Source organism: Eptatretus burgeri, chromosome 2 (assembly GCF_056783735.1).
Source record: "Eptatretus burgeri isolate ZD-2024b chromosome 2, Ebu_testis_v1, whole genome shotgun sequence".
In the NCBI taxonomy this organism is placed as follows: domain Eukaryota; kingdom Metazoa; phylum Chordata; class Myxini; order Myxiniformes; family Myxinidae; genus Eptatretus; species Eptatretus burgeri.
Window position 1 is genome coordinate 32,069,962 of NC_140962.1, and position 23,197 is coordinate 32,093,158.

At 40.9% G+C, this 23,197-nt stretch overlaps 1 protein-coding gene and 1 pseudogene across 1 annotated transcript in view; one reads left to right on the forward strand and one right to left on the reverse strand.

Moving 5' to 3' along the window:
• The first annotated feature begins 1,776 nt into the window (after positions 1-1,776).
• The window catches only part of LOC147031752 (deleted in lung and esophageal cancer protein 1-like), a 127,005-nt gene continuing 105,584 nt past the window's right edge, over positions 1,777-23,197 (forward strand). Inside the window, exons 1-7 of the mRNA XM_085866903.1 lie at positions 1,777-1,868; positions 8,365-8,478; positions 12,525-12,709; positions 17,405-17,607; positions 17,690-17,774; positions 18,151-18,238; positions 22,983-23,156. Coding sequence (XP_085723029.1) covers positions 12,536-12,709; positions 17,405-17,607; positions 17,690-17,774; positions 18,151-18,238; positions 22,983-23,156 — 724 coding nt within the window. The 5' untranslated portion in view covers positions 1,777-1,868; positions 8,365-8,478; positions 12,525-12,535. The remainder of the gene's footprint in view (positions 1,869-8,364; positions 8,479-12,524; positions 12,710-17,404; positions 17,608-17,689; positions 17,775-18,150; positions 18,239-22,982; positions 23,157-23,197) is intronic.
• Positions 13,063-13,784, reverse strand: LOC147031753 (uncharacterized; annotated as a pseudogene).

Below are 23,197 nucleotides of genomic sequence, written 5' to 3' on the forward strand. Positions count from 1 at the left end.
CACAAACTATTCATTCAATTCTATACAACATATAATTACCTTTTTATTCAGTCGCTACTGTTGTCTGACACTAAACTGAAATAAATTTGGATGAAACCCGACATCTTTGAGGCATTCTATGCTCAATTCATCCCCCACAGACTAACGGATCCGAGCCATCTCGACTTGCTAGGCCTCTTGGTAGGCTGCTGGCTCGGCTGCAATTTTCTTTAGCTAATAAAGGTGCTTAAATGCCCATTGTATGTCCGATTTTTATCTATCAGATAATATGTGGACTGGATATGGATTGTTTATAACTTGTATCTTCGAGCCTCATATGTGATTTTTCCCGGCCATGGCTTCAAGTGTTATGTGTGTTCAATATTGCCCCTTAGGGTGTACCACTTTTGCAAAAGTAATTGCCGGAATGAAACACTATGTGCCTATCGATTACACTAGTGAAGTTAGGTGATCGACCAAAGTTTGAAAAATTTCCCTCCTTTTTTGACCGCGGGCCGCCATTTTGAAATTTCAGGAAAAATCCATATTTTTGGAAATAATATTGATTTTTGAATATTTTAAAATATATATTTCTCTGTGTTTAGATGGCCGAATGCACTTCAGTAGGTACCAGTAAATATTATTCACAACTTGTCCCAACATTTTAAGAAAGGGTTGCCATTTTGGAATTTCACTGAAAATCCCATATTTTGACAATTGTTGCAGGGCACATTGTTCGGCATTTACAGAATATCAGTAGTAGCGTTTTCATAAAGACATTATTAATGACAAATAAGAGCATGATCAATTAATTATGAGAACAACCAAATGTGTTTTAAGCGACATGGTTTTCATATATGACAACATAACAATCGAGCAAACAAGCAACCACACAGATATCTTCTAGAGAACATAGCGTTTGTTTTGTATAGTCTGGGTAAAGCTTCCTGTGCTCTTCCACGCACTGAAGCAATGCTTGACGTTGTTTCTCATCATTGCACATATGAATAAAGTCAGACACTAGCTTAATTCCTCTTTCAGCTAGATCATTTACGACACGCAAAGAATTAGCACTTTCGCAAAATTTCCTGTAACTAGCGAACTTGTCCCACATAGCCACAGGAGCCCTGACCATTGGTCAGTCAAGGTTTATCTGCAAGTACACAAAGAATAATAATAATAAAAAATTCATTAGATATACACAAAATATTCGATTTTCACTGAATTTCCAAAATGGCAACCCCTTCTCAAAATGTCGGGACAAGTTTTGTGAATAATATTTACGGGTACTTACTATCATAATGGTGCCTACTGAAGTGCATTCGGCCATCTAAAAACAGAGAAATATTTTAATTTTATTTTATTAAAAAATAAATATTATTTCCAAAAATATGGATTTTTCCTGAAATTTCAAAATGGCGGCCCGCGGTCAAAAAAGGCGGGAAAATTTTCAAACTATGGTCGATCACCTAACTTCACTAGTGGAATCGATAGGCATATAGTGCTTCATTCCAGAAACTACTTTTGCAAAAGTGGTACACCATATTGCCCCTGACACCCTTATACAATAGCCCTTTTGTGACCTTTATTCGATGCATATATCCTTATTCCTAACGATCGCTAGTATTGTGTAATACTCACCTGAGGGAAATATTAAGAAAATTGGATGTACTTACACATGGGTGGTGTATAGGCTAAGAGTCGTTGTTGCACACACTTTCCAAAAGTAAAATTATTCTAACCAGCTATCCAGTTCCTTCAAGTCATGGTTGACTTCTGGCATTCATCATCAGATTTCTGCAAACATCCCTATTCTGCACTGCTTTCCGAAGCTCTGGCAGAAACAGCTTGGTTGCAGTCTTCACCCCATCCATCAAGCACAAGTAAAGGTCTGCCTCTTCCTCTTTTTCCTTCAACCATACCCAGCAGAGTTGACTTCTCCAGACTTTCATTTTCTGCATGCATAATGCATCCAAACAAAGTATGACAGTTTCTGTATTCACATCAGCGCAATTATAATGTACAACCTGATCTAATTTATTCAAGCACTGATTTGTTTGTTACCTTCACCATCAAAGATGGACATAGATTGTGTTTTCACCCCTGTCTCTTTGTTTCTTTGTCTGTCTGTGAGAAGGATACTCAAAGCATATGGACGGATTCAGATGAAACTTGTTGGACAAGTTGGGTGTGTGAAATGGACGGATTAATTTGATTTTGGTGAAGATCCGGATCCGGACCGGATACTCAAAATTTTTAAGTGATTCTTCACCATTGAGAGATACTGCCAAAAACAATATATAGCACAATATTTCAAAAAGTTGTGGACGAGTTATGACAAAACTTGGTCTATGAATTGGGTAGGTGACAAGAACAAGTTGATTAGATTTTGGTTAAGGTTTAGATGCAGATCCAGTCATTAGGATACAATACGTACACTGTTAAGCCTGGCAGAGGAATGCACTCCAGTGAGTACCGTTCCAGTTGGTTCATGAAAAAAATATTCTCACGAAAAATAAGTGACCACTATATTCGTTATCGGTGTGTGTGTCTGTCTGTCTGTTGGGTAGTCGATCTCGTCGAAAAAAAAAATTGTTGAGTTTTTTATTCTACCCTTATTATCAGTATTTCCGTCGATATGTCTGTCTGTCTGTCTGTCTGTCTGTCTGTCTGTCTGTCTGTCCCTCTGTTCGGTCCAGTGCTCCGTTAATACAATGGCGATTTCGATTAAACTTGGTTGGTAGGTTTATACCATGACCGAGTTGTGTGCAAATGAGAACCGTTGCTATGGACACCACCGTTGCCTAGCAACGGGACTTTGAAATTTTTGAAAAATCATAAAAAATTTTTTTTTCAAAAATCGGGCCACGAGCGACTGTGGGCAGTCCATTCAGCCATATTGTCAAAAATTTCCAGCCGGATCCTATGAAAAATGTCAGAAAGATAGACTTTGAATGAACCCTGGTCGAAAACAATAAAAAAATGAAGTTCATTATATCTCAGAGACTATGAGTCAGATATACATGAAACTGGTATGGTAGGTTCATGGTATGTACTAGTTATGTGTGAGAAAGAACCGTTGCTATGGACCCCTCCGTTGCCAAGCAACGGCCGAGAAACCTCCAAATGGTATTCCCATGGTATTCAAGGCCATCTCCACTCATGGCTCGCAGACTTCCTCTCCTGTCGCAGTCAACGTGTGGCCCTAAATGGAGTTCTTTCATCCCCTCTTCCTGTGCAGGCTGGAGTTCCTCAAGGTAGCGTTCTGGGCCCTGTTCTTTTTCTGGTTTTCATCAATGATCTCTCGGACTCTCTGGAAAATCCTCTATTTCTCTTTGCCGACGACTCCACCCTCTGCCGTACCATCTGTCATCCCTCAGACCGGCAAGCAGCAGCTTCTTCGCTCACTGCAGATCTGGATAAAATCACAAACTGGTCCAACACGTGGAACATGTCTTTCAATCCAGACAAATCTCACACTCTCACTATGTCTCTTCGAAAGGACCGTTTACAAAACCCCCCCATCCACTTTCTCAACAATCCTCTGGAAGAAGTCTTTTCTTTCAAGCTTCTAGGTCTCACTATCTGCCATGACCTTTCCTGGGAAAGCCACATTTCCAACCTCGCCTCAAAAGCCAGTCGCCGACTGGGAATCCTCCGTCGTGCAAAGTCCTTCCTCGGCCCTCTTGAGCTCCTGACCACTTACAAAGCTTTTGTCCGCAGCCTGATGGAGTACTGCTCTCCCCTCTGGGCTGGTGCTCCTGCCTCCCACCTTTCTCGGCTTCACGCTGTCGAAACCAGGGCTTTTAAGATCATCGGCATCTCCCGCAATGAAGCTGAGTCTTTGGGCCTCTCACTCAATCACCGCAGGTTGGTCGGTGGTCTTTCTGTCTTCTACCGACTCCTCTCCAGCCTTGCCCCCACTGCTCTCTCTGCGATTTGTCCCCACCACATTTCCACAGGGCGCTCAAGGTCCGCCAACAACCCCCTTCTGGTAAAACTACCAAAATCAAAAATCACTGCTCATCTTCACTCTTTCATTCCTCTTTTTTCCCGCCTTTGGAATAAACTTCCTCACTCTATTCTTTCCCATTCTTCCCTCCAGGCTTTCAAAACAGCTGTTCACCACCACCTCTTATCTTCCCCCATCCAAATCCTCGATCTTTTCTACCCCCGATAATCCACCCAAGCCCACTTCCTTCATTTCTCCTGCTTTCCTTCCTGAAAGTCCCTGAAATGTCCATCTTCTCTTCGCCATGTTCCCCATCCCATCCCCATCCCTCTCCCTTCCACAGTTCACCTAATGTGTCTGTTCCCCACTGTTTTGTCCCTTCCACTCCCGCCCCTCTTGTCTCATGCCTCCTTGCTGTGAGTTGTGTGTTAGCTCTCATACGAGCCTCGACCAAGGTATACAAAAAAAAAAAAAAATGTGGGGTTATTTTAACGGAAAAACAATCTGCAGCATTAACCCTTGAAGCTAGAATCATGAATTTTCTTTGCTGAATCCTCAGGTTATTCCCCATCGAACGGGCCCATTGCGTCAGGTTCTATTGGGTAGTCGACTACCCATGTCCGCCAACCGGCTTGTCTGTCTGTCTGTATGTCCCGAGCATAGCTCCGTGGGTTTTGATCCGATCCTGATAAAATTTTGGTGGTAGGTTTATATCATGATCGAGTTGTGTTTTCCTGAGAATGGGCGTGGTGCGCCCATTATGGGTGGAGCCACGCCCAAAAAACATGTGTTTTTAGGGGGTAGCCAATTTCAATTTGCATCTTATCCAAGGGGGTTTGTCGAATCTGACAGGGGTTTCAGTATTTGGTTAGTCCAATGGCACCTGCATAGCCCCACGGACCTCGATTTTTCATTTTCGTCCCAAGGTCAAGGTCACAAGGTCACGAACTTAGAAAATTGCGAATTTTGACATAAAAATCCATCTTCTCCGAGGGGGTTTGTCGAATCTGGCAGGGGTTTTGGTATTTGGTTAGCCCAATGGCACCTGCATAGCCCCACAGAGCTCGATTTTTCATTTTCGTCCCAAGGTCAAGGTTACAAGGTCACGAACTTAGAAAATTGCGAATTTTGACATAAAAATCATACGAACGCCCAAACTTTGAGAGCTAGGATGACAATATTTTTTATGCATAATCTTGAGGTCATTCCCCACCTAAAGTCTTGAAACCATTTTGCTCTATCTCGAACACCTTGTCCGTGGCGCCCCCTTCAAGTTTGTTTTTACGCTAATTTCATCAAAGTATGGATAATCCGAGGAGTGCGAAATGCCATATAGCCTATATGACGTTGTATTGTTCCTGGAATGTTCCGGAGGAAGTTTTGCACCAAAGGTCATAATCCTTGACCTTTGACCTTTAAACGCCACAAAGGTCAAATTTTCAAAGTTGTGGGAATCGAACCGGGTTTTCAACCTTCTTCAATGAACTGTCTCCAATAAGCTATTCATACGTATCCTGTTTCCTTATTTTAATGTCCACAACATTGTTTTGTGACCTTTAAAGGTTATGCAAAGGCCAAATTTTTAAAGTTGTTGAACGAAACTGGGTTTTCGACATTTTGCAGCTAATAACCTGTCACTCGTACCACATCATGTTGATCATTTTTATAACTTGGTCAAAAATTATCACATTGTCTCATCCTTGACTTCTGAAACAATCTACATCGTCAAATACCGCTCGTGAACCATCGCCGTCTCCAGACTTGTTCTTCTTACAGTCCATTGAGCTTTTTTTAAACATTTGTCTCCAACACCATATTTCAAAACCGTCAATCTTCTTCCTTTGTTTCTTAGTCACTGACAATGACTCGTATCCATACATTGCAACTGGAAATACCAGTGTTCACCAATCTCCTCTTGGTTTGTATTGTCACATCTTTGTCTTTCCAGATCTTTGTCAATCGTGACATTGCTGTTCTCCCCAATGTTATTTGGCTATTAATATCTCCTCTACATTATTCATGAACTTCAATCTTAGCACCCAGGAAGATCAAACTTTCCCATATTTCCATATAATCGGCGCCCAATCTGAATACATCGACCTTCTCAATTGACAAGATTTTAATCTTTTTTAGGTATAAATAACGACCAGGTTTTACATTTTCCTTCCTCACTGTCTGCAGAAATTTCATTGCTCTTTACTTTATGCCAACAGAGCAGTGTCATCAGCATACCTTATGTTTTTGATACATATTCCTCCAATCCTGACTCCAGCCTCCATGTCATCCAAGTTAGATTTTTCATCAAAATTATTATAATGACAAATTAATCAGTCAATTCCATCCGATGGTAATATTATTAATAAACCAGAACGACAACCTTCGACATCACGATGTCACCAGTATGCCACTCCCCACATTATTACATCATTATACATCCTTGTACCTAGTGGGATTTAAATCCCTGAACCCAGATTAAAAATATTAAATAATTCTGTCTGCCAGACCATGCAACGGTTCATGTTGAAATTTAAAACATATATTCCACCTCTACTCGATCATAACTGTGAGATTTCACATCGATCGAGGAAGCGGTTCAAGAGAAAGATATTTTAAAGAATTCTGTTCAAACCAATATGGCTGCCAGACAAGGTGACCTATTAATTATTCGTGAACACCCTAGTACAGTATCCCCAAGGCTTGGGGGATGTGCAAGTGATGTTTCCCCTTGATCTGTCAAGCTGTTCTGTGGAAGAAGATTTTAAAATGTTTATTCTTCAAAAATTCTTATCTGCCAAACCATGTGACCCATGACATCATAGGTGGAGAACTTTTTGTTCCTCATGGATAGGCGATTATACCTGTAATATTTTGCCTCAATCTGTTCAGCCGTTAGAGAGAAGAAGATTTTTAAAGGTTTTATGTTAAAAACAATATTGCTGCCAAATCATGTGACCGATGACATCATCATTTTTTTTTTTTGGCCAATTACAATTGAGCACGAGATGACCCTCAAAAATTTTCTTACTGATCGGATAGTGTTTGACATATGCAATTATGATGTCATAATGAAGCCACATATGACATCAAAAAAATCATGCTTGTTTCCCTTGGATTGTATTTCACATGTGCCAAGTTTCAATTTTTTCCATGGAGCGGTTTCACAGATACAAAGGTCCAAAGTTTTTCATTTTTTCCAAAATGGCTGCCACACCATGTAACCTATGACGCCATAGTTATCACAAAAACATTCCACATGAGTAGTCGCATCTATGGTGAATTTTTTTTCAAATTTTGATGGTGAAAAACAAAACCAAGCCGCCCCGCTTCGATACAACCCTTCTTTGATCGGACACCTGACCCATGATGTTCTTTTTATTAAATTAAATTAAGAATGGGTGGCCGATAACGTCTTTGGAATTTCACATTGGTCAGATAAGGTTTTTTTGTCCAGACCATGTGACCTATGACATCATAGTTTTCTAACTTTATTCAGCATGGCAAATCGATCATTTGGGTGCAGTTTCAGTTTTATCTGTAAAGCGGTTCTGGAAAAGAAGATTTTTTTTTCTTTTTTCCTTTTTGAAAACAAAATAACTGCCTACCACATGATTGATGATGTCATAACTTTTTCTGTGTTCATATCTTTCCCTCGATGAACCACAGAAATTTTCATACTGTTAGAATGCAGCATTCTACTTGTCGAGTTTTGACTGGGATACCACTTCACTAATGACATCATAGTAAAAGCACTCTTATTCCACATGCAGAGTAGTTGCGAGGTGCCAAGTTTCAATTTTTTCCATCTTGTGGTTTAGGAGATACGGAGGTCCAGAATTTTTTCCGTTTTTACAACATGGCTGCCACCCAAGGTGACCTATGACGTCATAATTATCATGACAAAAATCTGTATGATGAGTTGCATCTATCAGTGGTTTCAGAGAAAACAGAATATGCACATGTACGTACGGACAGACGTGCATATAGGTGAACGGACAACCTGAAAACTTATGCCACCGCCGACATCGTCACCAGAGGCATAAAAAATATTAACACGTGGGATGGCAGGATGGCCTAGAGTTATGCACACTCCCCTCTAATATGGAAATGAAATTAAACCAGAGTAATTTCTTCTGATAGCCCTTCTTCTGATAGTGATCCTTTCATGATAAGCCATTTTGTTTGCCGATACCTATGTTTATTTATTGGAGTTATGGATTTCTACTTAAATTGCAGTCACATGGCAACTTCTACCAAAGATGGCTCTTTGGATATAGCTCATTACTGTTGAATATACTTCGTGAGTATTCAGGGAGTAAAGAAAAACACCTTCCAAGAAAAACATGTCATTGCTTTCACTTGCTCGATGTGCACAATTTAGAGTCTCGAAAACCTTCAAAATACATGTTTTTCTGCATTTTATTTTGATATGTCAGCTGTCCAAGATGGCATCAAGTACTACTTAGATGACTCACTGCTGAAAAGAAACCATCTAATAAGACCTGAAGATTATAATCTGCCAAGACATTGGACAGTGGCAGCTCTAAAAGGTACTGGTTTTCAAATATTATATAAAGTGAACGAATACTGTTTTTTCTGGCTGGGATAATTTCCAAATTGCTCTTGATTCCTATGCCTTTTCGCCAGACATTTTCGTCCTGTTTTGTTCATGTGAAATTGTCATTCTCTTCATCTTTGTTTAGGTGTAACCTGATTGAATACGTGCATGAAACAAAACTCCACCTTTTTTTTACTGCCAAAAACCTTCCAGGGGAACACCCCCCCCTCCGAATACACGCCCAACCCCCAACCCCCTTCTCTCTCAAAAGTACAACCACCAATTTTCAACCCATTCCGTCTAACATTTCAGAATTGTATATAGACATACAAACACAAAGGTAACTTCTCAAATTGTATATAGAATATAGTATAGTACAAGCAGGTGTACCCGGCAGTGTTCGGTGTTGTTCTAATCATGTTGGCATTTTGAGAAATCAAATTTTGTTTTTTTGTGGGGGCCAAAAACGCTTCCCTACACCCATTAAGAATGGGGTCAGGGATCATTTAATATTACCTTTTACATAGCTACAAAGGCTTAGACACTATAGAGCGATTAAAAACAAAGAAAATCCAACTTTTTTTTTTTCAAAAATGTCAAATTTTTGTTTTGCCTGAACACCCCCCGGCACTCACATTGTGCATGGATTTCAATTTGGTTTAAGAATCCCAGTGGTGAAATAAATTTTATCACCAGTTACCAGACAATTGATCCTGCCAGATAGATCTGTTTTGAACAGTTTGACAAGCTTGTGACATCATGCCAGCCATTGCTGTTCATTGTATTTGCTTTGACCTCAGGAATTCCATCTTGCTGAGACATTGGACATGCACATATATTCGTGAATGATGATGAAATTGCTGCATTGATAAATTACAAGTTCTATGGATATTTTGATGACGTTAACACAGTGATCCTCCATGATTTATACATTGACCTCATGTGCTACAGTCTGAGGGTTAGTCACAGCTGCTGATTATCCTGACCTGGGGGGAATTTTCAAGTTTTTAAATACCTGTACATGAGATTTGTTTTGTGAGCTAAAAACCATGGCTAAAGCCAAAGAATACCCCATTTTGAGAACTTTTTGAATGCCTCTCATAAATTCCATCTGCCTTATGCTGGCCTCTTCCCCACTACTATAAAAACATTCCTGCACCCATTTCTCATCTTCCTATCAATTTTCATTGTGACCATATTAAAAACTTAAAAATTGCTTTCCTGAAATCTGACATTGTGTACAAATCACTGTACATTGCTCATCGTGTACAAATCTGGAATATTGAAAACCTTCAAAATGCTGGTGTATTTTTTCTAGTGTATTTAAAATATATTCACCAGGAACTTGGAATTTACTCTTCGCACAAGCCTACCCCAAAGTATATTTGTTCCATTGTACCATCAGCTACTAAATGTTCACCAATCTCAATGCACTATTATGATTGCATACTGACCAGTATAATTTTACCCTTGCATTGAGTATATTTGTCCTGACCTGGGGGAAATTTCTTTTCTTGGCAGCAACTTCCTCTTTCATCATTGTGCCCCTTTCCATTAATCTTTGAACCATACAGTCCATGAATTATAATATTCACTCAATTTAATACTCACCTGTGTTTGTATTACACGCACAGAAATTGCATACCTCTGCATGTATTTTAATACATGAATAACATATAGACATTCATATCATGACATAGAGTAGGCCCACTTGTGAACCAGACACATCTTTTGCAAAAGAGTATACACAAGTTCTTTTTACTGTTTGGTGCTAGTTTTAGGTGACTGTACAGAGTTACAAAGAAACAAACCATCATGTAGACAAATATGAATTGTACATCTGTGATTCTGGATTACACTTGTACAGCTCTTTGTGGTCTACACTATGGTTGGCTTTGTTTTGCATCTCCTTATGCTGAATACAACATGAATGTTGAGTCTCTCAAGCAATGGCAAGAACATTTTCAGTCTTCTTCACTTGTGCTAAATCAGCTTCGAGCCCCTGAACTGAGCTCACCAGTTTCAAAAAAGGTTTTGCAAAAATTTTTACGAAGAATCACAGCAAAGGTTGGCGAGTACAATCTGTGACCATGCCAATAATGATGAATGTCCACTTGATGAGAGGATGTATAAGGCTAAAATGAGAATGGTTAAATTTATGCTTGTTCAAATTTTTTTCAATTAATTTGCTTTCTGGTACTTCACATGTTTTTGTATTACTTTCTTGTACCCCCATAAAAGGTTGGTACATTGTACCCCAAATGCTGAAAGTGAGGGAGCACACTGAATAAGCATTGGAATACATATATACTCTCTGCTATAAAAATACCGAATGTGATTGTTGTTTATGCTATTTATTTATGTGACATCATGGGACACAAATGAGGTGCAAACTTCTGGCAGAGATAAAAACTTCAAAGCAAACTTCAATGCCTTTTAGATTTAAATCTCCAGTGGCAAACTCCACCTTTCTTCTGTTGGTTGGAATATCCATTTGTGGGTTTCAGAAGGTGCAACGAGTCATCCCAGGACTCAAAGTATCCACCTTCATTTTGGTATGAGCTCACGTTTCAAGGACCAAATTACTCCATTAAATGTTCTCCCTTTCCATGCATATGCTTTGCAGTAGAAAATAGCTCCTTCTCCTCGATGCTGTAGTTCCCTTCTTTCTGGAATAGAATATTAATTCTTCTGAAGCTTAGTTCTTGTTGATTTTGGGGGCAGGCAGCACCTATTCAGCTTTTTATTTCTGTGCAGAGCTCTACCTCATTGTCAGGTGGAGATGCTTCTTCCTCACTGGAGAAGGTGCAGTCTGTTCTTTTTGGTACACAATCTGGCTGCTTGGTGGCTGCACAAACTGAGGTCCTAGCCTTGGAGGGGTCTGTGTCCCTTTCTGGACTTTTTCAAATGGTTTCCAATCATTGATGGGCATTTTTGGGTACAGCCAGCCAGGTGGCTTCTTCACAAGGGGCCTTGCTGCTTGCCAGGGGTCACCAATGACACTCTGGAGAGCCATGATAAGAGTGAAAACTCCTAAACACCCCCTGAGGTGTTTCTTTCATTGTGGGTCGGCAGGATAGTCTAGACCCAAGAAATATGTGCAGTTGCTGGTGAACTATCTAGCCCAGTGATTCTCAACCCTTCCTCTGTCATTTACCCCTTCGGCTTGATGTATTTTGCGGAAAATTGCGGTGGGGGGGGGTGCAGGTGGAATTGATTTTTGAGTCTGTATAGAACAATTTGTATGGAATGTGAGAGTCTATATGTTATAATGTATTATGCGTTGTCTGTCTCACATCACAACGATAACAGTGTTATTGATTTTGTCTGAAGTTGCTGAAAAAAATCGTCAGAACTTAATTTTCAGGTATGATATATTACCCCCTGCCATGTAAATTTTTACCCCCCAGGGGTAAATTTACCCCTGGTTGAGAATCACTGATCGAGCCAGATATAAACTGTCACCCTGGTGTTTCACAAGCAGCGCGATGCAACCATCTGTGTGCCGTCCATTGGTAGAATGACAACCAGAAGGAACCGTCTGCCAGTACTGGTTGTTTCTGCATGTAAAAGATCCCACATTGTCTTTCATGTAGAGAAGGCAAGTTATTACCGGCATCCTCGGTAAATTGCTATTTCTTACTGAAACTATGGGTAGCAAGTGGTCTGGTCTTCCTGGTCCTTCCTTGACATCAAGTTGCATTGCCTGCTATTGTTGAATGTGGTTGTTGTCTCGGCAGCAACTTCCTCATGAAAATAGATTTACCAGGTAGGTTCCTATGTTTTATGTGAGCAGCTATCTTCGACTAAATGAAGTGCAATCAATTTAGTTATTACCATTCATTCATTATTTAGTGTTGTCTTCATCAGTTACTTATTCTTTGGAAATATCCAGAAATAGTTTTTTTTCAATTTGCTTGACAATTTACAGAATATTGTTTGTTAATAAGAGAACAATTTTCAAGTATGAACACAGCAGAGTACAATATGTTGTTGTTTCGAATTGTGCAAAAACAGTTTCACTTTTTAATCATACAGTGACACCATGTATGCCAACACCAAGAAATGTAGTTGAAGACGACTCGTCAAAAAGGAGTTGTATGAAAATTGCCACAGAAGACTGTTCTTCTAAACCAACAGGACGTCAGACAATCTTTAAAACCAGCAAAAAGGCATTTTCTTCAGATGAAGAGGATAAAATGTCAACGTTATGCAAAAGCAAGGTGATGAAATAACTGGGATCTGAATTTTATCTGAATATTCTAAAGTGAAATGGAAATCAACATAAACTAAACAGTTCATGGAACACTATACCCGGCAAGTCTTGAGAAACAAGGAAATGAGCTGGGTCTGTGAGTGGCAAATTTGATTGGTCATGATGATGTAAAATGCCATAATATTTTGTCCAAGTGCTGCAAAATGGAAGGGTTTTGAAAGTATCAAAAAAGTGATTTGTGCTCCACAGTTTTCAAGTGGATAATTGAATTGAAATATAATATACCATCCATCCATTGAAATATACCATCTAAGGAAACCAATCCTAGTTATGATTTTTGAATTGGTGTATATATATAAATCATATTTTGATGTGATAACCATTGCAGACTGGCAGCTTTATAGTCCATGGGACTGCATCACAACCGGAGAACATGTGCAGTCCAGCCAGGGCATCACAGACACTGTCTCCCATCGATCTAGCAAGCTTGTCAATGTCTAGGAACCGTGTGTGGGTTTGCGTACCACACTTCTGATACACGGGGCATGTGATGTCCTTATTCAAGGCAAGACACAGCATGAGGACATCTGTATCTTCGGCAGTGATCACCACAGCCTTGTACCCAGCCTCTGCTGCATGCAGAGCATGCAGAAGCATTCGGGTGTCTGCTTCCTCCTGTGTGGACTTCAGCTCTGCCACTTCCTCCCAGTGGTCCTTGGTGAGCTTGTAGCAGACCTCTTCGCAGGTTACATAGAGCAACTTTTCCTTCAGTTTCTCCCTGCTTTTTGGTTCTTTCCACTCCTCTACCAGGAACTTGATTGACTTGCCTTGTTGGAAGAGCTGCAGAGCAGTTTCCTCCACTGCTGAATGTTGTGGCCCAGTACGATGCTCCTGAACTGGATTGCTGTGCTTGCACCTCTGTTACATCTCTCTGCGTCTTTGATGGATGTCTCTTGGTAAACATCGAAGACAACATCAATGCGTTTACTCTGGGCTCCATCATGAAGAGCCGTTGACAGTATCGCTTCAGCCAGCTGTGAAAACGTTTTCTCATTCCCTTTCATCTTCTGTACCTGGCTCATGCCATCAATGACAGTTGCTGATGGCTCTGCAATAACTTCAGCGGGAGAAACACTTTTTTCCAGCTCTCTGGCAAGGGTTGCTTTGTTCGTCTTCCACAGAGATCCATCGCCATTAGCAATTGACCATGGCAAGGGCCCCAGGGGGTGCGCCAAGACATCTCTCATGTGCAGATCTCGACTCTGAGCAACGAGGATCATGTGCCCAAACAGGTTCCTGTCAGCCTTGAGAACAATTTTTTTGACCTGCGCTTTGCTGGTTGGTTTCTTCCGGATGTGGGTGAATGTTTTGAAGTTCCTTTTTGTCATCTTGTCATTGAACTGTGCAGTTGGTGGATTTGTCTCCAGGCGTTTCTTCGTGAAATCCTGGTATGCCTCCTCTCCTACCGTGCGAGCCGTGAGGAGGTCATTGGCAACATCAGGAGGAGCAACAGTAGCGGTCGACAAGCTGACAAACTGTGCTTGATCAGGACTCAGTGGATCCAGCCAGCTGTTCTCCATGAGATCCACCAAGGATTGGATGTCAGCCTCATCCCTCCTGATCCTAGGTAACTGCAGATCTGGATGGTTCAGCTGGGAGTGACTTCGACCTACCATATCCCTCAGGTGCCCAAGGTACATACTGCGGTAATCTGACGTCAGATAGTATCGGGTCACAGCTCCTGGATTCAGGCTGAATCCTTTCGTTCCTCCAGGTGTCTGTGTGTCTTTGTTGACAGTCTCCTCGATCGTCTGATCCATGGGAATCCGTCCGAATGGGTTCGTGGTGCCGATCTTAACCGAGATGTGCCTCAAGATGGGAAGTATGCTTGTTGTAAGTGTGCAGATAACAAATCTGGATATCCTGAGCTGTTATTGAATGATATTACCTTCATGGGATGTGTCAATAGTCCATTGTGTGATTTTCCCGCAAAACGTCAATATCTCAGAATGGTAAAATGGTAAAAATGCAAAATACATACACTAAGCTGCTCTTCTTGAACGGTTATCACATATTGAAATAATCATATAGTCGCTACCAATAACTTAGTAGCCCTAAAGTTTGGTTTCCTCAGATGGTACCGATATATGCCTGGGCCCATGGACGAGTTCCCGTTGTGACAGCGGTTGATGAAAAAAAAAATCATTTCAAGAAAAAAAAAAGATAGCTCCAGCGAACTATACCGCTGAGGTTGTTTACATTGATCAAATACTCCCGAAGAGTACTTGACTGAAACGGAAATTGATTTTTTAAATTATTTTTTTCGTTGCACGATTTGAACGAAACTTGATACTGCACACCGCAGGCGAATGGTAAGTAAGGTGGCCCTAAAATTTTTGTGCTATCATGTACCGTTTTGGCTGTATTTTGGGAACATACATATATATATATATATATATATATATATATATATATATATGATGAGAGTTTAAGTAATATATAGATTTTAAAGGTCGAAGAAAAATTTTTTTTCGGAAGTTTATCACTGGGGATACACTGCCTTTTACACCATCTTATTTAACAGGTTACATTAGTTGTTGTGCTCGTTGTTTGTGTCCTTTATGACGTTCTTAAAAACTGTACTTTTCCTGTTTGGAATGATTTTCAATTTGGTTTGACTGAAGGTGGATGGAAGTTATGTTTTCATCCCTATTTGTCTGTCTGTCTATTTTGTTTGTGAGCAGGATATCTCAAAAAGTTATGGGGAGATTTGGATGGAACATGTTGGACAGGTTGGGTGTTTGACACGGAGGAATTGATTAGATTTTGGTGAATATTCAGATACGGAACCGGATATGAGAATTTTAAAAGTGATTCTTCGTTATTGAGTGATCGGGCCAAAAACGATGTCGAGCACGATATTTTAAAAATGATGGATGGCTTTGAATGAAACTTTGTGGACAGGTTGTGTATGTGACGAGGCTAAATTTATTGGATTTTGGTGAAGATCCTGATCCAGTCTATCAGTGGGATACAAAAACGTAAACTCTTCAGCCTGGCAGAGGTATGCACTAAACCAAGTGCTGTTCTAGTTTTGCTTCTGTTTTCCTTTTACTTAAATGGAAAGTATGAGATGAAGAGATGTTATTGTGACATCAGCAGGACATCCAGAATATGTTTCGTTTTATCAAACTGTATAAGAGGCCATTCACAAAGAGAACAGCAAGAGAATGCAATGTTCCCATAAACTTGTTTTATATTTCATTTCAGAAGCTGGTTTTTACATCTTAGAAGCTGAAGGTGTAGGAGGCATTGTGTTTTCGGGTTGTCCGTCCGGCTGGACATCCGACGATCATACATGCATGCGTGTATGCATAGCAGATTTTTGTTTTCATGATAACTTGTTAACCACTGAAGTAATCTTGACCAAACTTGGTACAAGTATGAATTATGATGCAAACATTAACTGTTTCCATTTTGGGTTCAAAAGGTCAAAAGTCTATCATCATGTCACAGTTAATTGAAAATCTTTGTTACCACAATAACTTGTGGACCACAGAAGGATTTCAACCAAACTTGGCAGAAGTGAACTGAATCAATTTTGGATTCAACAGGTCAAAGGGCATGCGCCCTTTGAAAATAATTTTGCAGATCAATACTTGAGTTCAAAGCATCTGATGTTCTCTCTCTCTCTCTCTCTCTCTCTCTCTCTCTCTCTCTCTCTCTCTCTCTCTCTCTCTCTCTCTCTCTCTCTCTCTCTCTCTCTCTCTCTCTCTCTCTCTCTCTACCTCTACCTCTACCTCTACCTCTACCTCTACCTCTACCTCTACCTCTACCTCTACCTCTACCTCTACCTCTACCTCTACCTCTACCTCTACCTCTACCTCTCCACCTCTCCACCTCTCCACCTCTCCACCTCTACCTCTACCTCTACCTCTACCTCTACCTCTACCTCTACCTCTACCTCTACCTCTACCTCTACCTCTCTCTACCTCTCTCCACCTCTCTCCACCTCTCTCCACCTCTCTCTCCACCTCTCTCCACCTCTCTCCACCTCTCTCTCCACCTCTCTCTCCACCTCTCTCCACCTCTCTCTCCACCTCTCTCTCCACCTCTCTCTCCACCTCTCTCCACCTCTCTCTCCACCTCTCTCCACCTCTCTCTCTCTCTCTACCTCTCTCTCTCTCTCTCTCTCTCTCTCTCTCTCTCTCTCTCTCTCTCTCTCTCTCTCTCTCTCTCTCTCTCTCTCTCTCTCTCTCTCTCTCCACCTCTCTCTCTCTCTCTCTACATCTCTCTCTCTCTCTCTCTCTCTCTCTCTCTCTCTCTCTCTCTCTCTCTCTCTCTCTCTCTCTCTCCCATCAAATGTAACAGTGGATTGATGTCTAACGTGGACAGAGGCATCCATTGATGCATTCATGTCAAATTATTTTTTTCTATTTTACAAATAAAATAAAGACATTCAGTGACGACTCAACAATGAACGGTGGATTTAATATGGAGTCACCTGCCACTCAGAAAGGATGATTTAATACTGCTTCATGTATGGTATCATGTCCAAGAGTATATACTACATCTTCTGGCTGATGATTATGAGTCTGGCAATGTTTTGACCACACCTTATGATGCTAAAAATGTTTGGGTTCAGAAAAAAATGGTCATTCCAATAATGAAACTATAATATTGATGAAGGATTGTTGTCTAGAAATCACTGGTGGCAAGAAGGAAACTGAGAAAGGCAGATGCGGTGAAGGTCGACAGGAGTACAGTGTTGAGAAACCCAGCACATTTTGCATCATGCCTCAATAACCTACAGCATCTGTCATTGTCATCCTCTGCTGGAGAGATTTTCCCACATCATTCTCAACCATACTGCCCTCCATTGTCAGAACCTGAATGCAAGAATCGGTAGTAAGGTCCTTTTTATATAACTAAATTAGCAACGTTCTATCTATATAGTTGCATGCCAATACTGTGTATTGTATTGCAGTTTTCCTGAAGAAACTGGTCCAGTAATCACAGCTAAGCCTTCAACCGTTATCTTCAGTCACTATGAATTAGGAAAAGTGTATGAAGTAAGTGCTGCATTTTTCCTATTCTACACTTTATTTTGCATAAATACTTGCAATTTTCATGTCTATTTCACACACTTATGAGCCACATACAGTGTATATTACATTGGAACAAATAGTGGAATTATTTTTTAACTTGTCCATCCACTTTTCCTCCCCTTGATGTTATTTGTATCCGTATATGCTTACATCTCACAATCTTCTTTGTTTTGTCTCTTCCCTCTACCCCTCTCTTGTAACTTCCTCCTCCGTGCTCTTCTTTTTCTCCATTTTCATTTTCCCAATTAACCCCTTACCTCTACCCATTTCCTGCTTACGTATTATGTGGATGACTCCTTAAACTCCCTCAAGTGGCTCATATTTCTCATGCACTTAACAGACATTTATTGAGTTCTGCAATGTGACAACGCGAAGCCATCAGCTAAGAGTTATTCCACCACACACTGGGTACTTCTCTATTGGAGAAGGTGAGCAGTATTGTTGCGAGAATGCATTCTAGGAGGTAAATTTGCAGAGTATAGGGTAGTTATTTCCCATATTGTATGTTTTAGCGTAAGTATGAGGTAATTTAATTGTGCTATGAGATACACATCATTTTATGTGTAGAAAGCTGTTGTCTACCTTTCCCACATGTTTGTATCTAAAACCTCCATCCTTTGAAACTCCTTTTTCATGTTCTTACCTTTGCAATCTGCTCTAATTGTTATTTTCAGCATTTTGATAGCCCATTAGGTGTGAGTTCAGGTGGGAAAGCCGCCATCATCACGCCATTAAGCCGCCAAATGATTGAGTTACAGGTTAAGGTTTTTGTTTGCTCTACCCCCAGACTGGGCAACCGGACGAAGAGTGGCTGAGCTGGAAGGGACTAATTGTGTCACAGATGCAGGTGGTGGCAGAGGCTATAAATGTGGGTGGTACAAACTGTGGGAGAGAGACGTCAGAATACCTCGTTTGGGAAGCTACACACGAGCTGCAGAGGATTTCTTCACAGCCCAATGCATTTGCCTGCCACAGCCTCTCACCACACCCTCACTCAAGCAGTGCCCACATCTCTCCTCATGCTGGCTGTCTGCAGCATAAACTGTCCCTGCAAGGCAGTGTCTCCGCCTGGAACTGAGCTGCATCCTGTGAAACACCAGGATGACATTTTATATATCGGTCGGGATTCAAACCCAGGCTAGACAGCTTAGAGCAAGTGTGCGTACCTCTTGACTATCCTGCCGTGATGTGGCGATTCATTGCTTTCTAACAACTAAAAACATTTTTTACCCATTGTACTCTAATTTTGCCTTCCTCACTACAAAAATGTCCCCATGGAGAACCGAGCCATGGTATCACCACAGAAGTTTGTAGAGATTGAAGCTTGAGTGGCCAAGTGGCTTCAGCACTCCAGCAAGCATGCCAACGGAACCGTTAAAGAAACTTAAAAATGAAACATTTAATTTTTATTCCCACACTTTCGAAGAAAAGCGGGAATATTGGGATTGTCTCCGCCGTCCGTCCGTATGCCCATCCGTACGTCTTACCCTGTAACTCCTCCTACACCTTTTGAAATAGGAACTTGAAACTTTGGGACATAGTAGATATATGTATGGGGAAGTGCACAACACTTTCGGATTTTTGATATGACCCCCAGGGGCCGGGCCAGAGGGGTTGGGGTCATGGGGGTCGATAACAAAAAAAAAAAATTGTCATAGCTTTTTAAATCAATAAAATTTCACCTCGCGTTAATGGGACAAAGCAGTGCACGTGGGAATATGCGATGGTGTGCCATCGACAATGTAGTTCGAGTTTATGATTATTTTTACACCAAAATAAAATTTACAAAATGGAGATAAATTTGCTTTATTTATGAAAAATGACAGTTTAGATGTCCTCAATTTTCGGCTTCGCTGAGATGGGCTCTTTCGACAGCATTTTCCATAACAGTGGACAATAACTCTGGCTGCAGCCCTCGAATTTCTGCACAGATGTTATCCTTGAGCTGTTGAATTTTATGGGGCTTAATCCTAAGTCACATTTGCTCTACGGCTACGATACGGCGGCCGTACCCCCCCCCCCCGAATTGACAGAAACGTGCGGCGGCTGCAGAGTTTCTGAGGTGGCCTCAGGGTAGCCCTACGCCGTATGGCTATATTTTACAGGCCGTAGGGGTCGCCGTGGAATTATACCGCGGCGTTATAACTTTTTTTAATTCCAGGTTGGCCGTAGCAATTCGACAAGCTGTAGCCATGACGTAGATGTGTTCCACGTCGACCGTACGTAGGGTGTACGGTGGGCTTGCGTTATTCGTGCGGCTGCCGTAGGCTCTTATCAATGAAAAATGAATTTTGCCAACCTCCAAAAAATTACGGTGGCCGCACTATTTCCACGGTCGCCGTAGTGTAGTCCTAAGGCGTCCCTGTGTTCAACGTACGGTGGCCTTGCGGTCTGTGTGACTACCTGCGGGCAACGCAGGGTCGACGCACAGTTTCCCTACGCCTGCCGTGCCTCCTACGTACGGCCTCCGTGGCAGTCTGCGTCGACCTTGCGTCCACCGTGCGCTACCGCTAGAGATCGGAGTATAGGTGTTTGCCTATACTCCGAACTGGTATATTCAGTTATATATATTATAGTTAAAGTATATTCAGTTATATATACTGGTATATTCCGAACTGGTATATTTTTATTTCAGTAAAAAAAGAACTGGGATATATACCCACTCGTTAGTGTCCGTCTGGCTGCACGTTCGCCTTAGGGCCCCCCGGCGGTCGCCTTGCGGGCACCTTGAGGCTACCTTGCATCTGCCTTGAAAATTCTATGGCGCCGCAGGGACGCCCTAAGGTCACCGTGTGACATCAAATCAAAGACCGTACGGCACCCCCACGTTTTCGGTCTCCACAATTTCTAAATACCCCGTGCGGCTACCCGAAAAATAAAAACATATGTGACTGCTACATTGTGTGACCATGAAAATACTGTGGCCACCATATAATTGCTAGTGGCCGTAGATTTTGTAGACCCTATGGCCGCCGTGCCAAATGTGACTAAGGCCTTATTGATGTATACACGCTCCTTTAGGTAACCCCAAATAAAATAATCTGGAGGCGTCAAATCAGGAGAACGTGATGGCCAATAAATTTCTGAATTTTGCGATATTATTCGGTGTCCACGCTCTTTGGGTGAGAATAATTGATCGATGAAATTTAAAATAAAATTCCACGATTTTTGGTTCTTTGTTCAGTTGTGAATGTTTCCATGGGTAATTTCCAAATGTTAATCTAAATTCTGAAAAGAAAAGGAAAACAAATGATTAAAAAACAGAAATTTTATTTAATTTCTAAATCTCGAGGTGACTTTTGGAACACCCTGTATATAAAAGGTGCTCTTCGTGGCTGGATATAGATACACTTGTTCCGTTATATATCGATGTCATGAACATCTTTGACCAAAGTAATAGAAGTTGAAGTTGATTGCACTCATTAAATATTACTTCATTTTACTGAGCTGATGAATGCATTTACTTGCCCACTCACCATTTCAGCAGCATCATTATTTATTTATTTATTTACTTGCATGCTTGAGTATGGATGGATGTATTTTTTCCCCTCTTTCCTCAATAACAATTCCCTCACCATTCATGCATGCTTGTCAACACAATTATATTTGCATTAAATGTTCTTTTATAAGTACATTATAGGTCTGAAACCACACATTCCAAAACTGGTGTTGTTGTTGGTGGTGGTCTATGGTGCTAAATACTCACATGGCTGAAACAAGTGAAATGTGGTTTTAAATACTTGCTTTGGTGCACAGATTATGTAAAGGTATGATGGATGCGCGAAAATGTAGCTTATCAACAAACCGGGGTCTATATGTTCTTCAAATTTCGTTAATGATCAAAACGCATTTTCCCCTCAGAAGAATTTTTCAACTTTGCAAGTCACACATCAAAGTGTGTCGTGTATTTCCTTAAATAAGTGCACCTCGAGGAATCCCCTGAATTAATAAGTGCTCCGGGTCGATAATTCAAGGAAATACAGTATTTGGTTTCGAAATTGACCTCTCCGCTAACCTCGTTGCTTTTTGGATCATCTGAGGGGGAAGACCAGTTTTTAAAGTTAAAGTTTCCTCTTCTACTTCATAAATTCTCATCATATCTGAATCTCATGTCGTTTTTGATTACCAATTTATTCATTAATATAAAAAATTTGCAGCAACATAACTGCACTGTTTACAAATCTACCTTACAAAAAACCTTTCCAGCCTTTGTGCAATAGAGCTGGAGCTGATAATGGAAAAGATCAATGTTGTGCAGTCACTTTCCATGAAAAGTGCAAACGAATTCTTCCAGATTGTTGTGTAATTCTTCTGGTAGTGCCCAAGTGATGTGAAGGCTTCCACAAAATATTGATGCTGCATCAGCAATTTCAGTGCTTTCGCCTTTCCCTTTCCAGCAAAAGCAGAAATTGAATCACACCCTGTGAAAGCATGCATCCCAATCAGAGATCTGCAGATTTCCTGGCTTGAAATGTGAGGATGCAATTTTGGCACGAAGCTTGATTTTTACCTTATCGATTTCGATTATCCTGGTCTTTGCCCAATTTCATGTGCGTGTCTGTAAGCAGATAACTGTGCCCAATTAGTAATATGACGACATCTGTTTCATCAGCATGAATAACTGTCGGGCCATTTGCATGTTTTGCATGGAGAATCATGTGCATATCAGCCTCTACTTTGCGTGCAGCAGGAAACCAAACAAAATTAAATCATACTGTACATCTCTTTCACGCGCTCCTTACTATGGCCTTTCTTCCACTTCCGTTTGTTTCCATATTTCCACTTCCGCTTCAAATCACCCAAAATAGCAACACATTCAAACAATTTTGCAATTAAAATATCATCTCAATTATTTTATCTTGCTAAAGTTATGGTTTTCCCAAAATCTAACGAGTGGAATAAAATTCTAAATAGTGGAATCGGCTTAAATACACTTTGAACGATCAGGGATGGGTACTTCCAGAAATAGGGTGATTCCCGAAGAAAGATACCGGAAATGGGAGTCCATCATAGATTTTTCAAAAATCGGGTAGTGTAAGCATCATATGGCACATTTTTCATTTGTTTCGGTGAAATAAGTATTCACACTAAAAATACAGATCTTAGCTGATGGACTACAACACATAAAGTTATTTCTCTTTCTCTCTCCAAGCATTGCTGTTTTTCTCTTAGGTCACTTTCCATCCCATTCAAATCTTCTGGCTCCTGGCATGAGCTGTTGTTATGACATCCACTTCAAGCCAGACTGTCTTGCCGACTTCAGGGATATGTTGGTTGTGGAGGTAGAAGCTGGCACATCACTAATTGTGCCTCTACTCGGTCAACGCCCACCTCCAATTCTTACCCGTAAGCCCACATCCAGTATTCTAAGTTCCAGCACTGTTTTT